We start from the raw sequence: 16,853 nt of genomic DNA, 5'->3' as shown, positions 1-16,853 counted from the left end.
TTTCATCTCTCAAACTCTAAATGTTTCCCCTGGGCTATCCTGGACACCCCATTCTTTCAGCTCTGGGATGGCAAAATCTAAGAAAACTGATCATCACAGCTGTAGTCAAGCGAGAGCCCCCCTCCCCAATGTGTTTATAAACACCCAAGAAATCAGAGGCATTTCCAGGGAATAAGGAAGGAGGGAGTTGGTCCTGCTTGAATTCCAAGGAAATGAGGCTGCTACTGCTGGGGTTCAGTGCCAGCTTCTGTGATCCCCTACATTAAAAGGTCATAAAGTTTGGACATGGGCACTCAAGGTGAACCCAGCCCTGCATTGTAAGCCAGGAGAGGCAAGCCGACCTGGCTATAAGGGAGAGATGAGGGAGGTCAGCTGGGTGACACATCTGTGCCCAAGTTAGGACAAAAAGAGGCCCAGGACCAGAGCCAAACTTTGGAGTGGTCAGGGAAAGTCAGGAGACGGCAGGGGAAGAAGCAGGCCCAGAGAAAAAAAAAAGCCTGCTCCAGAAGCACAGCAGCGTAAGCCGGAAACGTCTCCTGGGGCCAGAGATCAGTAAGAAAAACAAAGTCTGCCCGAGGGATGATCTGTACATAGGAGGAGAGGAAGGATTCCGGTGTGTCTGCATGGCTGCAGTGCTGTGACCATCAGAAGTGAGCCCAAAACACCGGCAAGAGACGCCTCTGCTTTCCCAGTTATTCCAGCCATTTTGAATGTGGGGATGGGGCCCCTGGGTCTTTAAGCAAAGAGCTCTGTTTGCAATCTGTAGTCTGCAAAACACATTACATTTGATCCCGTCTCCAGCACAGATTAAATAGAACACAGATGGAAAGCAGTAGAATTTTGCGATACACAAGTCTGGGGCTGACTTCTCTTTGAGAGACTCCCTCCCCTGGCCAGCGCTGCTGAGCCCCAGGGAGAAAAGGCATCTCAGATGGAGGAATTCTCCAGCTCTCCTCCGTCTGAGCCAAAAAAAAAAACAGGCTACCAATACTAGTCTCAGAATCTCTGAGGAAGCATGAGGAAAAAGAGGAGGAGGAGGAGGAGGAGGAGGAAGGAGCTAGGATTAGCCAGCAAGGAAGAGGTCCAGTGGGAGGGGGGGAAAGGGGAGCAGGAAAAAGCATCTCAGACCCCCTTGCCTGGCCAAGGAGAGCAGTGCTCTGAGCCAGCTAATTATCTAAGCCTCAGTCTCATGAAGAAACACACTGTCCCTAGCTCAGAGTGAGACAGGTTCCACAAGCCACCCCACAAACCACAGCTAGCAAGAGCTAGCCCTTCCTAGGCACCCACCTTCATGGAAAATCAACGCACTCTTCCTGAACCCCGACGGGAGCCGGAGATTCCGGAGCAAGCCCTTGGCCGTTAGCCGCACGTGCATATTGGACAAGGAAAATTTGGGCAACAGGAGCATGTCTTCGGGAAGATGTGGGCAAAAAGCAGCTCCAGTGGATCATCCCCTGCCACCTGTGAGAGCCCGGCTCTGGAGAAGGCCACGCGAGCTAGGAAGCACCAAGTGAGCGAGAGCACCAGAACAGCACAGGCAGGAGCGCCCGAGACGGCCCAACGCTTCCGACGGTCACTTTCTCCCCCAGATGTTGCCCCGGCGCAACCCTCGCTCCCTGACTCCAGGCTCCTCTGGGCTGCTTGGCCCCCGACCGCTGGGTTACATCACACTGTGCACGGCTGCTCTGTTGTGGGACTCATTAGGGATGCTCTTGGGGAGGAGGAGGAGGAAAGGGGTGGTCACACCAGCTGTGTGTATAAATACCAGCCAATAACGGCCCGGATCCTGTCACCAGGCTTGGGAACTGCTGAAGAGAAAAGGACTTCTGCCCTCCGGGAGCCAGATGTTTCTTTCCTGGACACACGAAAGGACTGTCCCGCTGCTGGACAATCTACTGAGTGGACGCCTGTTTGCCGATCTCTGGGGGCCACTGGCCTGGGAGTTGATGGCGCCCACATGATACAGAAACAGCTACAGGATTGTATTGAGAAATCCATGTATTGAGAAATCGATATGTTGAGAAATCCAACAAACAACTGATGGAAGCTTCCTCCATCCCAGAATCTCACCCTGTCATCTCTTAGAGGTAGAAAAGGGCAATAAATGGGGTTTTTGCAATGACAGCTAGAGAGCAAGGAATGGTCTACACACTCTCAATGTCTGGCAAAGCTTAAAATCACACGAGACACACAGCATCTGTTCGTGAGAGAATCAATCTGCCAAACATGATCTGCCAATTAAATCTTTCATTCATTAAAGGCCCAAGACATTCCAGGTCCTATGCTCACTTAGCCCTGAGGTTCCCATGACAAAAAAAAAAAAAAAATCATCTATTTCTGCCCTCCTCATCCTTGACACTAAGATTAAAAGGAGAAGTGATGAAGGAAAGGAAGGAAAGACCTCAATGGTCTTCACTTCCCTGCCTGTTGGCAGAGTTCCCTCAGAGAGCCCTTCTCTTTGGCCCATTTCTTCCATCTTTAAGTTGGATCCCAGCTGACAGGGCAGCACCTAAATGAAGCCTGGGACTGTGTTCTGATCCAATCCACTGTACTGGGCAAGAGTTCCTGATAAGTAAGAATGGCCAACAGGAAAGAGCTAAAAGTAGAGAATGGTCTAGAGCAGAAAAAGGTCCCCACAACCACAGAGGACAATTCTCCCATTTTCCAGATGATGGAAGTGTAAAATCAGGCACAGGCTGGGCCAGGGTCACACAGGAGGAACAAGAAGAAGTCCCAGACTTTGAACCCAGGGCCACAGATGCCAAACCCAGTGTTCTTAACCCTCACAGAAGTCTTGGCTCCTTGGACGCCAATCCCATGCCTATACCAGTCTTGATGAAAGGGTTTGTTGTGGACCAAATACAAACAGCCTGCTTATTGGGCTGGCAGCAGCAACAAGCTCAGAACGTCAATGCTAGAGAGAAGGGGCTCCTCTTGAGGGAACAGACGCCAGCTACAACAGTCCCATGTGCAGGAGAAACGGAAAAAAGAAAGCACTTTTCAGGAGATCCCTGGGCTTTCCCAAACACCATCTGCCACCTGGTGGAAGCAGCCAAGCATAGGGAAAGCAGTCACTGGCAGTGTGAGGAAAAGGGGGCAAAGAAAGTGAGCTCATTAACCCTGAAATTGGATCATTCATGACCAAAGGACCACATGCACTGCTGGAAGGGACAGCAAAGGCTATCAAGTCCAACCTCTTCTTCCGAGCCCAGGGAAGGGGCTCCTCAAAGGTCACAGAGGTAGAAAGTGGCAGAACTGGCATTAGACTACAAATTCAGTGTTTCTTAGTGAAGGCGAAGCAGAGGAAGGCTTTATTTTACTTACCAGTGAAAAAAATAAATCAAATTGACTTGGGATTTGTCAATGAGATGAGGCTTTGCTTTTACTGGACAATAAATGCCATCTTTTCCAAAATTGGATAAGGGGAATTACATATTTGTTCAAATAATAGCTCCTGAAGTCTTACAAAGACAAAAGCACTTGAGCATTACAAGGATGAACACCTTTTTTAAATAAATTACTCCGATTCTAGCACCAGATCAGAACTAGTCAAATTATCTAGAAAAGGCCATGATCTTTAGGAAAGGAGCCAAGACTGCCAGCCAGATTCCCCAGCCACATCGGACTGCACAAGAGGGCAAGCAAAGCATTAGCCCTGCCCGTCGGTCTGTTTGAATGATGTGCACTTAGCGACCAGTCAAAAATGTATTTATTCTTTAACCTGTGTGCCTCTGATGAAGATAAATACAAGTCTTCTCTGCCAGAGCCAGTTCCTGAAGGATGGAGGGTTTGGAATCAGTCAGGGGGCTTTGATTTAATGAAATATATATTACACACATACACATAAATGTTGGAACTGGTGGAGTGAAAAAGTCTTGGATTTCAACTCTGCTCTGAGGCTCACTAGCGATGCGACTTGAGCAAATCTCCACCACTAACCATCTTTTTCCTAAGTCTGGACAATCAGCAAAACCATGAATCAAGCCCCGATTTGTGGAGTGTGATGGTGTCTGAGATGTAAATGATCAACTGAACATTTGACAGTCAGCTCTCTCTCAAACCTGGATGAACTTGCTCCATCATTGCCCTAGGTCTCTGGTGAGTATTTTCTTCAGCTCATTGTCTAAATTTCCCCTCCTCAAACTCCCTCTCTGGCCTTTTTCCTAATTCCTCTTCTTCCACCTCCTTCAGCTCACGCCCTTCTCTCTCCCCCTTCTGCCATACACTTCTATTCTTGAGCATCTTTCATGGGTATATGGCCTGATCTGAATCACATACAGAATGTCCTTTCTCTGAAGGAGGCAGAGATCTGAATCCACACGTCTGCAAGCGTACGCTGAACCCTCTGGGGATGTTCCTGCAAGCTTTAGGGATCTCCCTCGTGGTCCTCCCAGTCATGTACTTAGGATGGGCACTTAGCCCATCCCATAAACTCCTGGCTCTTCCAACCTCTGAGTACATGGCAAAACCTGCTCTGCCATCTCCTTTGTTGCCGCTCCACTCACCTGTCAACTCTGTTCCTTTAAGAAAAAAATGTCAATATTGACCAACTTAGTTCCTCTTCCTCAGTCATTAACCTCCTGGACCCTGGAGGAAGGGCTCACACTAGGAATGCCTCTGAGAAGTATGTTCCCCGCACTCAGGACCTCCCCATCACTGTCAAGACCAAAGTTCAACTGGGAGGCCCCGGACTCGGAGACACTGTGAATCCTTTGTGTCTCAAGTGGCCCCAGTTGATAGAATGTGAAATCCCCTCTTTCCAGTTTTGTCTCTCACCAATAGTATCAGTATGATAATCCAAAAGGAGCCCAAGCAAAGCTAAAATGTTAACTCCTGAAGATTTAAGGCTCCACCACATCCAGCACCATCCTCATGGTATAAATAAACCTCATCCCCACTCACCAAAGCCCCCATTTCAGGGAGCCCCCTCTCTGTCCTTCCCTACTGCAGCAGACTGGGCCTGCTCTTAGGTCAACTGAGGCTCAGGATGAAATTTTAGTGACGTAGAGAACACTCAGATCAGGGAGGAGGCAGAATAGGGAAGATGAAAGAGGAGAAAGGGGAGGCAGAAGGAAAGGAGGAAATAAGGAGAGGAAGGGAAGGAAAGATGGCTGAATATAGTGCTTCAAAAGGTGAACTCAGAAAACAGCTCTTTAGTTGGGCCATTGGGCTTAAATACTTATCCAAGTTAATTTGGTCTCTGGGGACCAAACTCTCTGAATACAGTATTTTTAAAAATACCTCCATCAGCCCCCAGAGATGTCTCTTGAATCTTATAGAACTAGGAGAGACCTTTGAAGAGGAGGTAGGGAGATGCTGGGGACACGGAGCTAGCTCACGAGAGCCAAGTTCAAATCCCACTTGTAATACAGCTAGGGCAAATCCTTTAGTTTCCCTGAGCATTGTTTTCCTCTCCTGTAGAACTGGATTGACTTCTGAGATTTTCCTGTCACATCAAAAGCTCTCATTCTAGAACCCTAACCTAGTCCCTCATTTCCTTGCCATTTTCCAAAGGAGGAAAGAGAGAGCCTATAGTCTACCAAGTAAAAGTTCATCTATGATAACCTTGTAGGATATAAATGGAATGTGCTAATAATGGGACTGAACTAGCCATATTGAAAACAAAAGCTCTGTCTAGAGGAAGTGGGAACTTGGCCCACACCCAACTTACTGCAGCAGACTTGGGCCACAGATGATAACAGACGGAACCCTTGGCAGCCCAATCCCAACAAGGCTGAAGGGTCTCCTGCGCCTTAGATCCTAGAACCCTAGCAGCTCACCAGCCTGCCAGAGGAGACATCAAGCCGGCTAGCCCATAATTCCCTCCCCAGCTTTATCTCTACCTAGAAAAATCCTGCTCTGAGAATCTGTGGGAGCTGCCCCCATTAACCAGATAATCCTGGGGGGCCACACCTGGCTTCTGACACACCATGGCTCCCAAATAGTATCACTGGGAGACAGGTCTCATGGACAGTGCCAGCCGACAGTAACACCAGTTTTATTTAGCGTGCTGGCCCCGAGCTCAGATGTCAGAAGCTCAAAATACCTGCCCTCACTGCACCCCAGGCTGTCTGCCCTTGCCACGCAGAGACGGGTTCTGCTTAGCTGAAGGACAGTTTGGGGAAATTCAGCTCAAAAGGAACAGTCCAAAGACAGGCCATTGCTGTCTCTGGACATGAGGAGGGCCACCTATTTCGAGCAGATCAGCAGAAATGATCCAAAAGTATCCATCCACTCCCTTACTCAGAACCTTCTTAAGGGCATGGGGGAGGGAGAAGAGCCCTCAATACTGATTAACGGAATTCATTCCAAGTCCTGCTTCATTTATTAGATGAGGATCCCTTGTGATTGAGTTACAGAATGACCAATGACAGGGCTCAACTAGTGAAAACGAAACTCAGAACTCTCTGGTGGATTAATTAAAGGCGGAAACTAGATGTGAACAGACCTTAATCAATCTGGAAGGGTCTCAGCCCAGAAACAACTACAAATATATACTCAAGGAGAGCTCCATAAGAACTGCACAAGGGGAAAAAAGGTTCCAGAAGCTTCAAGTTACCACTTATCACATACACTTTCTAAGCTCAAGCCCATTCTTCCCAGAGGGACTATGGGAGAATATTTCCCTAGGTCCCTACATCCTGCTTTGGGAAATGTTATGTATTTTTCTCCCTATGCCATCTTGGTAAATCATCCCCCTTCCTAAAAGCTACGTATGTCTGGTTGCAATCATTGGGGAGCACACTGGTGAGGGCTCAGGACCAAAAGTATAAGGAAACCAATCCTAATCCCTCAGAGTTACTCAGACTCTTGGGAGAGAGGTAGTAAATGCCCTCTGGAGTCCCCACCTAGAAGTTCCACCGGCAGTTGGGAGAGTGATTTTACAGTTAACACTGGGAACTATAGTCTTTGTCTTTTTTAAGAACTAAAGAAATCTCTCTTCCCAGAAACATTTATAAAGCCTCCCTTCATTTCTTTGAAAAAAATGGAGAGGGAGAAGCACTACAGGGGAGGATGATGCATACCCTTTCAGAGTGCTGGGCTGGCTGTTTTTTCTTAGCTAGTTTTCTTTGTTACAAAAAGATGGCTTATTGTGAGTAGGGAGTGGAGGGGGAAGCCTGAGGGAAGGAAAGAAGGAGGAAGAATTCCTGAAAATGACTATATTTAAAAAGGCATCAATAAAATTTTTAAATTTTTATTTAACCTTTAAAAAAATAAACATTTATAAAAAGAGAGATTCTAAGAACTGTAGTTTTTCTAAAAGTCAAGGAAAGAGCAACTATTCTCCTTAATATTGTTCCTCCAATTTTAGATTGCCCCGAGTCACATAGATGCTGTATTTCATATCTCTTGGGCATTAATGAGGAGTTACTCTCTTGAGAGTGAGTATGTACTTATACTGCCATCACACACAAAAATTAAGACCTCATCCACAGTTTCAAGACTATCTCTCCCCCCTCCCCATTATCATAATCTTATTCTATACTTTCTGCCCATTTTCAAACCCTGCTACTTGCCCGGACCCCCCTCATCCCCTTTCTCCTGAAGCTTTGACTCCTTCCTAGGCCTAGAACTCTGAGCTCTCACAGGTGAGTTTTCTCCTTATCTTATTCAGAACCAGACCTGGCACTTTACAAATTTGTCTAAAGCCAGGTACCATTCATTAGTGCCCATCCCTATGGCTGTCCCCCATTAGATCAGCTGAGAACATAATGCTGGTTGAGAGTTCTTCCCATCCATTTCAACTCAATTCAACAAATCTAAAATATTGCATCCCCAGTATTCCTAGCACAGGAAGTCCCAGAGCCTGATCTCAGGGAGCTTACATCCTTCTGGGGAGTAAGAGAGTTACATGGGTAAGCAAATACAATGAGATTTTCGTGGGGGGTAGCAAAACAAGCGAAAATACAGATGAAAATACAGATGAAGGAAATGGAATTCTAAGAGTTCATGGCAAAGAGGGAGAGCCTGCCTGGCGTGAGGCACAGCCTATGCAAAGTACTAGCGATGGGAGGTGGAAAGCATCAAAGAGCAAGTGGACCAGTCTGACCAGAACAGGGTAACTGGAGCTGGGAAATGGACTATCTGTCTGGAGAAAGACAGGAGAAAGATTATGAAGGACTTTAAAGGTTTATTACCAGAAAGAGGAGTGTGTTTTTTGTCCTAGAACTAAACAGGGACCACTGATGCTTCTGAAGCAGAAATGGCCACCCTACATCCCATCTTTATGTTGGTGTGAAGGCTGATGGGAAAGCAAAGCCAATAGGAGGCCAGAACAGGATGCCCGAGAGCTTGGAAAGTCCAGTAGATGGGCAAAGAATACAGCAAAGCCAGATCCATTTCACCCTCTGATGTACTGAAGGAAGCACCAATACACATCTCTCCTCCCAAACAATCCCCATAATTCACAATTTAAAAGTGGTTACTCACCTGTGCTAAGCACCGCAACCAGACTGGGGGATACACTTTTCCTCGATGCACCTGGAAAAACCAAGAAAAACAGATCAGCTGCATACCTGCAGAATTTGTATGAGATACAGCAGCCAAGGACAGCAAGAATGGGGGCTTTCCACTGACAGCGGCTGGTGTGAGTCTGAGTCTGGGGGGAGAGCATGACCAGGAGCATGGAGTACAGAGGGATGGACAGATAGGTGGGGCGCCGCCAGCTTCCCCCTTTTCTAAGGGCTAATCCAGCAGGGCTGGGGAAAAGGGCTAATCTACTTAACCCACGGCTACAAATGTAATCTCACCAACTGCCTTCCCGCCCAGCCCCGGCTGAGGTATCCCATAGCACCTGCCCCTGTCCTTCACCTTCAGGACAGACAAGACACTCCCTGCTGCTGTCCCAAGAGCTGGCAAGGTCAGAAATCCCTTCTCCAAGCCTTACTTAGTGGTCAGCTTAGAGGAGATGCTTTAAAGCATCCTTGGGACAAGGGGAATCCAAAAATATAGACAGAAGCCTTGTGTCCAAACAACGGCACCACTGTGCTGAAAATGGAATCATTGGATCACAGAGCAAGCAGTGGAAAGGCCCTAAGAGGCCATATGAGCCACAGGCCCTGAGAGAGAGAGAGAGAGAGAGAGAGAGAGAGAGAGAGAGAGAGAGAGTGAGAGTGTGTGTGTGTATGTGTGTGTGTGTATATGTGTGTGTGTGTGTGTGTGTGTGTGTGTCCTGGACTCTTGGGGTAGCTAATCAGTGAAGCCTGTGGAGCCCTTTCTCAGAATAAAACTTTTAAAATACATACAATAAAAAAAGAATTCAAATGAAATGCCATGTGTAAAAGCTATTATTATTATTATTATTAACTATCATTTAATCCTCACAACAACACTGAAAGGCAGGTGCTGTAATTGTTTTACAGCTGAGAAACTGAGGCTGACAGAAGTTGTCATCCAATTATTCTAAGGCTGAATTTAATTTGAACTCACATCTTCCTGACCCTGGTGCTCTCTCCACTGCACCATCAACTACTTCCCTATTACTGGCAAAATCTGTCCGACAGAGGTATTTTGCAGACCCCAAAAGTACATGTTGGATTCACAGAAAGTCCTTTGTCCCTGGCACTTGGCCCTATTCTCTCTGAAAGCAGCCCTGGAGCCACCTCTGGAGGGCCAGTTCTCTCCCCACTATCAGCACTGAGTCCACAGCCTGGGAGCAGATGGGTCAGGATGGTTGGCATAGGGGTCCAGGTGACACCTTTGGGAGCCAGGCCCACAGCCTCAGGGAGGCTGAGCATCTTCCTACAGAGCCATGATCCTCCTGAGGTTGATCTCTTGGCCCAGCCTAAATTGATGATTTCCAACTCCCAGTGGGGAAAGGCAAAAACCGCTCCTCCTTCCCCTTCCCTCATAGTCACTCCTGTGACTGGCCTGCTGGCCAGCTATTGGGAGGGAACGTTGTTGTGGGGACAAACGCCAAAAAAGACTGGCAACATCTCTCCTCAGAGAAGAAAGTCAAGAAAATGGGACTTCAACTTCTCTGGTCCCCATCCTTTCCTTCCTTCTTCTCAGGTCAGTTTTCTGGTTCATAGGGAGAAAGCTGGAGGCTGGACCAGTGTTCATATTGTCATAGAGATCCCAGAGGAGAAGGTTCCTTCATCAGTACCTCTTCTAGGACCATTAAGTCTTAGGAAGCAGCCCATGGCCCCAAGTGATTAAAATACTTGTCCATAGTCATACAGCCAGCGTGGGACCCAGTTGGACCCCAGTCCTCCTGGCCACAAGTTCAGCTCTGTTGTATGTGCCCTGAAGTCTTATCAACTTCAAAATGAAGAGAAATGCAGACAGATATACACACACATATTCATGTGTCCACCTATATACATATATGTGTATACCGAAATACGTGTATATGTATAACTACAACTATACAAATGCCTCCTACCTTCTGGTAAACCTTCAGTATACTGCAGGTATAATGGATAGCATCATTGGCAGTCATAACAGGCTCATGCTATAAATTCCAATCTTTTATCTCATTTCATCTAATTATGGGGAAGGAGCATTAAAAAAATCAAAGTAATCATTTAAAAATAAAAGAAAATAGTAACATTTATTGGGGTGAGAAATAGAAAACATTTCCCATTGTGACAGATGGAGATATCTTCCACACCACCTCCCATCAGACACTAAATGTAAATGACCCTCCATCCCTGGGAGCTGTAGCCACCCAAGGGCACTGAACCAAGCGAGAGAAGCCAACAGAAAGTAGGGCAAGTTCTCCAGCCTGAGGCGTTGGAGATGGAAATCCCTGGCCAGCCATCAAGAGTCAGGGAGAGTCAGGAAGCTGGTCCTGGTCCTAGGCTGATGCTGCCCTGCTGTGTGACCGTGGGAAGCCCCTGCTAAGCCCCTGCTCCTCTGTGATCATCTGCTTCCTCTTGGGTGGATTGAAGGGATAGACCCAGGGGGCCCCCCAGCTAATCTAATTAGACAGCTAATCAGATCAGCTAATCAGCCAATCACGGGGGCAAAAGAACAAGGAGTCTTGTCCTGTTCCCAGCTCAGCTCCTCGAGGCTAAGCCAGGAGAAGGGGGGCTTCGGCAGGACCCAGTCCCCCCCCCTGCAGCCTCACACCCACCACAAGCCTTGGACCCAGAGCCTCTCCCACCTAGTGAAACGAACAGGGACTTCAGTCAAGATAAATAAAAATGTGATAATTACACAGCCCTTTGGGGGCTAGAAATCACTCTGCAAGCTCTTTCTCTTATCTGAGAGCCTCACAGTGCCAGGATTTTACAGGAGGATCATTGAGGCAGGCAAACATTAAGGGCCATGAACACTGTCACATAGCCAGGGGCTGCATTGAGACTGAACCTGGGTTAACTCCAAGTCCACAGCAAGTCAGGAATCATTCATCTATCCCCAGGGAGGGCTGGGAGAAGGGGCTGAGAAAGACAGCTTATAACCAATAGGAACAACTAGGTGGAAGTCACCCACAGGGCATATGCGCACACTTTTTTTCCGATAAGGGAGGAAGGAGAAAGAGAAAGTATTTTTGTTCATTATAAAAATTAATTTAAAAACATGTATGTATATTTTTAAACTATCAAACTAATAATAAATTGGATTATGAATTGACTCCTTAGAGGCAGAGATGCTTCATTCTTGGTCTCCGCTTCCCCAGAACCGAGCACACAACTGGTGCCAAATTAATGCATCTGGCTGAACTCACAGAAAGAAGTCAGAGCACATGTATAAAAACTTCAGACACAGTGGGGTGGGTAGGTGACGACTTATCTCTAAGGCTCCCAAGGCTGCTTAGGTACCTCCCTCATTCTCCAAAGTCCAGAGAAGGCGGTTCTGTTCTTATCCAAACTAGCCCAGTGATCATAGACCCAGCCGAGGAGACAGAGAGAGAGAGAGAGAGAGAGACAGACAGACAGACAGACAGACAGACAGACAGACAAGCAAGACAGGAGAAACAGAGATGAGAAAGACAGAGACAGAGATGAGAGAGACAAACAGGCAGAGACACAGATATACAGGAAGACACAGAGAGAAAGACACACAGAGACAGAAACAGAGAGGAAACAGAAACAGAGACAGAGAGGAAACAGAGACAGAGACAGAGAGGAAACAAACAAGAGACAAGAGAGACAGGAGAGATGGAGATGAGAGAGACAGAGAAACAGGCAGACACACAGGAAGACAGAGAAAGAGAGAGAGATACACACAGAAATAGAGACACACAAAAAGAGATTCAAACACAGAGAAAGAGAGACACAGAGAGAGAGAATACATATATTGCCCACCACTTACAAGGTGCCAGGTGCCATATCAAGCACAGGAAGAAAATGAGACTCTCCTTTTCCTCAAAGAACTTACATTTTTATGAGAGAAGAGAGAACTCAAGGGGACTAGAATGCTGAGGGGGTGTTTGGGAGGCACTGGGGTGAGCAGAGCTCACCTGAGGGGCGGGGGCCCATCTAGAAATGGAGAGCAGGTCTCAGGACAGTGGGCAGGGGCTGGCCTTGGAGTCTTGGGTTCAGGTGCTGCCACAGAATAGCCATAGCAGTCAGTCTGTCACACGACTAAGACTATTGCTGTTGTCCTTTGTGCTCCAAGAGGACCAACATGACATCACAATGTCAGGGCCAAGGGAAGGTGTGGTGTCTGGCTCTGGCTGAGCAAACCTATACAAACTTGGAAGGCTCTAGCACAGGTTGGTCGCCAATAGGACTGTATGGGAGAGAAACGTCTCTAAGACTGTACAAGGCAGTAATGAAGGTGTCAGCTTGCACCAGGCGGGGCACTCTCCATCTACCTTCCATGGACACTGGGGTTCTCTGGTGGGTCTCCTCCCCTCACCTCTGGGAGCTCCATGAAGGAGGCCCTGGGGCTTAGCTCCCTGTAGAGGCCAGAACACAGCAAGCAATCAATAGATACTCTCTGAGTGGCACCAGTATGGTTTGTAGTGGCAGGAGCCTTCTTGGAAGGAGTCAGGAGCTCCTTGGCACTTTCTGCCCTCTCTCCCTCTCCACATGTCCCTCGCACTCACTGGGACTCTTCCTTCCTCAGGGCCCTAATTTAGGTAGACGTGATGGCCCCACCTGCTGCCCCCTCAGCTGGTTTCTACTATCTCTGATCTCCTGCACCCACTGTCAGCCAAGGCAGCCCCTCGCTCTCTTAGCCTGGGACCCTCGCTTTCAGATCCAAATGCCGAGCGCTGGATGGACCTTAGCAAGAGGCGGGACTGGTGCCCATACTCACTGGCTCTGGGTGCACGGCCAGACCCAACCATTCACCCTCAGCTCCCTCCCTTGGAAATGCAGGACTCAGACCTCAGCTTGCCATAGGCAAGAATGTTCTCTGTGACCTTAGTGAGTGACTTCATGATATCCCTGTGCAGGGTTCAAATCCTACCCCTGCCACTGTGTGACTACATCTATGTGACCTCCAGAAAGACATCACCTCTCTCCTTGGACCTCAGTTTCCCTATCTGTGAATGAGAGAGGACGACTCCATGGTCTCTTCAGTCCCTTCTCAATCTTCCAATTAGTTTGTGCATCCCCTGTCCTCAAATTGAATTTACTTATTAGTATTCAAATTTAAAGCTGGAGAGAACCTAACAAGCCCAGACTCCTTGTTGTACAGATAAAGAAAATGAGGCAGGGAGCTGGTGGAGTGACTTGCTAGCAAATGTTTGAGGAGGGATTTGTACCCAGGGCTGGGTGACTCATTCCTCTATTACCACATACACATCATAGGCTGTAGAGTTGAAGCTTCCTGAGGGAAGAGCTTTTCTGTCATCACCCTCAGTGTCCAGCATAGCTTATGCTTCTAGTAAAGGTCTGTTGACCTTGAAGTGGAAGCCCACCATGAGGAGAGACCAGTACAGAAGGAGGGACTGAGCAGAGTAGAGAGCAGAGGCTGGAGAGAGGAGAGAGGTCCCCAAGAGCCTAGCGAGTTCTCCCAGGACCAGGCAGAAAACCTGGGCTCCATCAATGAGAAAGTCTTTTTAGACAAACCAACCCCCAAACAAACAGTAAGATCTGCACCCACACCTGCAGAGGGACCTTGATACCCCTGAGATCTTTGCAAAGGAAAGAAATGCAATCGTGTGAGAGAGAAGGCAAGAAGCCACCCAAGCTCACTCAGAGTTCGACACCTTGTAGTGATGAGAGTAAAAATACTAAGTAACAATAACAACAACAGTAGCATTTATAGAGAGCTTTAAGGAGCACCAAACACTCATTTCATCCTGAGAAGCAGGGGCTACTATCATCCTCCATATTTCAGATGAACAAACTGAGGCAGACAGAGGCTGTGCCCAAGTTCACACAGCTGGATACCTACAGCTGGATTTGAACTTCTCAATTCCAAATCTAACACCCTGTCCATGGTACCACCTAGTGGCCACAAACAATACCAAAGCTCTAGTCCTGAAACACAGGGTTTGAGCTGTATCTCACATGCATTTATCTATTTATACACATATCTAAGACATATAGTCTAGAATGAAGGCAAAATTCCAGTGGCCTTGTGACGGAGAGAGCCATCTGCACCCAGAGGGAGCACTGTGGGACTGAATGTGGATCACAACAGAGTATTTTCACTTTTTGCTGTTTGCTTGTTTTTTTTCCTCATTTTTTCCCTTTTTGATCTGATTTTTCTTGTGCAGCATGATAAATGTAGAAACATGTATACATAGAAGAATTGCACATGTTTAACACAGATTGGATTATTTGCCATCTAGAAGAGGAAGTGGGAGGGAAGAGGGGGAAAAACTTGGAGCCACAGGGTTTGCAGGGGTGAATGTTGAAGACTATCTTTGCGTGTGTTTTTTATTTTTCTTTTTTTTAATCAAAGCCTTTTATTTTCAAAACATATGCATAAATAATTTTCAACATTCACTCTTTCAAAACCTTGGGTTCCATATTTTCTCCCTCTCTCTTCCTCCCCCTCCCTAGACTCAAGTAATACAATATACGTGAAACATGTGCAATTTTTCTAAACATATTTCCACAATCATCATCTTGCTGAACAAGAAAAATCAGATCAAAAAAGAAAAAAAAATGATAAAGAAAACAAAACCTTTGCATGTATTTTGAAAATTAAAAGTTGTTATTTTAAAAAACATTTTAAATAGAATGAAGGCAAGAACACTACAAAGAAGGATCCCTTCATTAAGGGGCTCAGGCCTAGGCCCATTCTGGCTTTTATGCCAGGTTAAATAAAACTTGGTCCCATAGCTGACATCTTATTACTGCTCTGGATGCTTGTAAAAGACTGGGAAGAAGTGTAAGTTTTTTGAGAGAGGCAGGAAGCAAATTCAGTGCCAATCTCTGGCACATAGTAGGCACTATATGTCAATAAATGCAATTTTGTACCAAGCAGACCTTGGTGAATGGACTATATCCCCAAGGGGAATCCTAAAGAGAAGCATAGTCTATGGAGGTTATAACTTAGAGAAGGTCCCATGGTCACAGTGAATCTCATTCACTGTATCAGGGAATAGGTCCCATCTGACACAAGGAAAACTTAATATACTTTTGATCAATCCATTCCCAATGGCTATATTCCCCTTGAACCATAACCTACACCTACTGAAATCCTAGTGACCATCCTAGTGAAGGTAAACTTCAATCTATCCCTGAAAACTTGCTAAGCTAATAGTATGTTCTCCATGTCCTCTGAATTCAGAGTCTACTGTTGGCAGCTGTCTTGGGCAGGAATTCCATTCTATTGGAACACATAACTATCTGCTATCTTCTCTTCCCAACAAGACGGCGAGCTCCTGTGGGCAGGACTGAGTCTCATCTTTCTAAGTATCTCTCATTGCCCAGCACAGGGCAATGGTGCTGGGTTCATCTTTTTAAATGCTTATATTATTCCAATAGACTTCTGATGGAGAGAGCCATCAGCATCCAGAAAGAGGACTATGGGAAACGTTGTATTTTCACCTTTTTTTGTTATTGTTTGCTTGCTTTTTTTTTTCTTATCTTTTTCCCTTTTTGATCCGATTTTTTTTGTGCAGCATGATAAATGTGGAAATATGTATGGAAGAATTGCACATGCTTAACATAACTGGATTACTTGCTGTCTAGGGGAGGAGGAAAGGAAAAGAGGAAGAAAAATATGGAACCCAAGGTTTTGCAAGAGTGAATGTTGAAAATTATCTTTTCATATATTTTGAAAATAAAAAGCTATCATTTAAAAAAACAATTAAAATTAAAAGCTATTATTAAAAAAAAAAAAAAACAATTGGGGCAGCTAGGTGGAGAGCAATGGATAGGACACCCATCCTGGAGACAGAAATTCAAATCTAGCCTCGGACAGTTGACTTTTACTAGCTGTGGGATACTTAACCTGGGCAAGATACTTAACTCCAACTACCTGATATTAAATAAATAAAACAACTGTGTCCCACTACTGGTCTTAGGGTACAAGGAGATCAGAGACAGAAAGGTTTCTGTGTATATTCCTCCTATCAGTACAATTGAAAATAACAAAAATGCAAGTGAATGCCCATCGACTTGGAAAAGCAAGACCAAGCTTCTATAAGTGAACACAATGGGATGTTGCTGTTTTGTAAGAAATGACTATCAAGGAACTCCAAGAACCATGGGAAGATGTGTGTGTTGGGGTAACAGGGCTGGGTTGGATTGCTTCCCAACGAGCTAGACATCGACACTACAGCTCTGGGGGCAGCTCCAGGGCACGAGGCTTTTGGATGATGCTCGAACACGCTATGACTAGAACCTGAGCCATCTACTCTGTGGGTGGCACAGAGCCACAGAGGGAGGAAGCTTCCAGAGTCTTTCTGTGCTTTGGGAAACAATTGGTGCTAGCTCTCCCTCAGACTTCTGGCAAGGAGGTGGAGACTTCTCCCACCCTTCTCTCCCTTAGCCCCA

General features: G+C 46.4%; 1 protein-coding gene across 12 annotated transcripts in view; it reads right to left on the bottom strand.

Moving 5' to 3' along the window:
* The window catches only part of MTUS1 (microtubule associated scaffold protein 1), a 125,209-nt gene that overhangs the window by 43,332 nt on the left and 65,024 nt on the right, over nt 1–16,853 (bottom strand). For 10 of the 12 annotated variants that reach the window (XM_023505672.2, XM_003772809.4, XM_031942189.1 and 7 more), the window contains one exon: nt 8,431–8,481. In XM_023505672.2, the coding sequence (XP_023361440.1) occupies nt 8,431–8,481 (51 nt within the window). Of the gene's footprint in view, nt 1–1,287; nt 1,990–8,430; nt 8,482–12,406; nt 12,504–16,853 lie in introns of those variants that run through there. The other 2 variants (XM_031942197.1, XM_031942195.1) reach the window with 2 other exon arrangements.

This window comes from Sarcophilus harrisii, chromosome 6 (genome assembly GCF_902635505.1).
Source record: "Sarcophilus harrisii chromosome 6, mSarHar1.11, whole genome shotgun sequence".
NCBI lineage: Eukaryota > Metazoa > Chordata > Mammalia > Dasyuromorphia > Dasyuridae > Sarcophilus > Sarcophilus harrisii.
The sequence above is the reverse complement of the archived record's forward strand: the minus strand, read 5'-3'. Positions and strand labels throughout refer to the sequence as shown.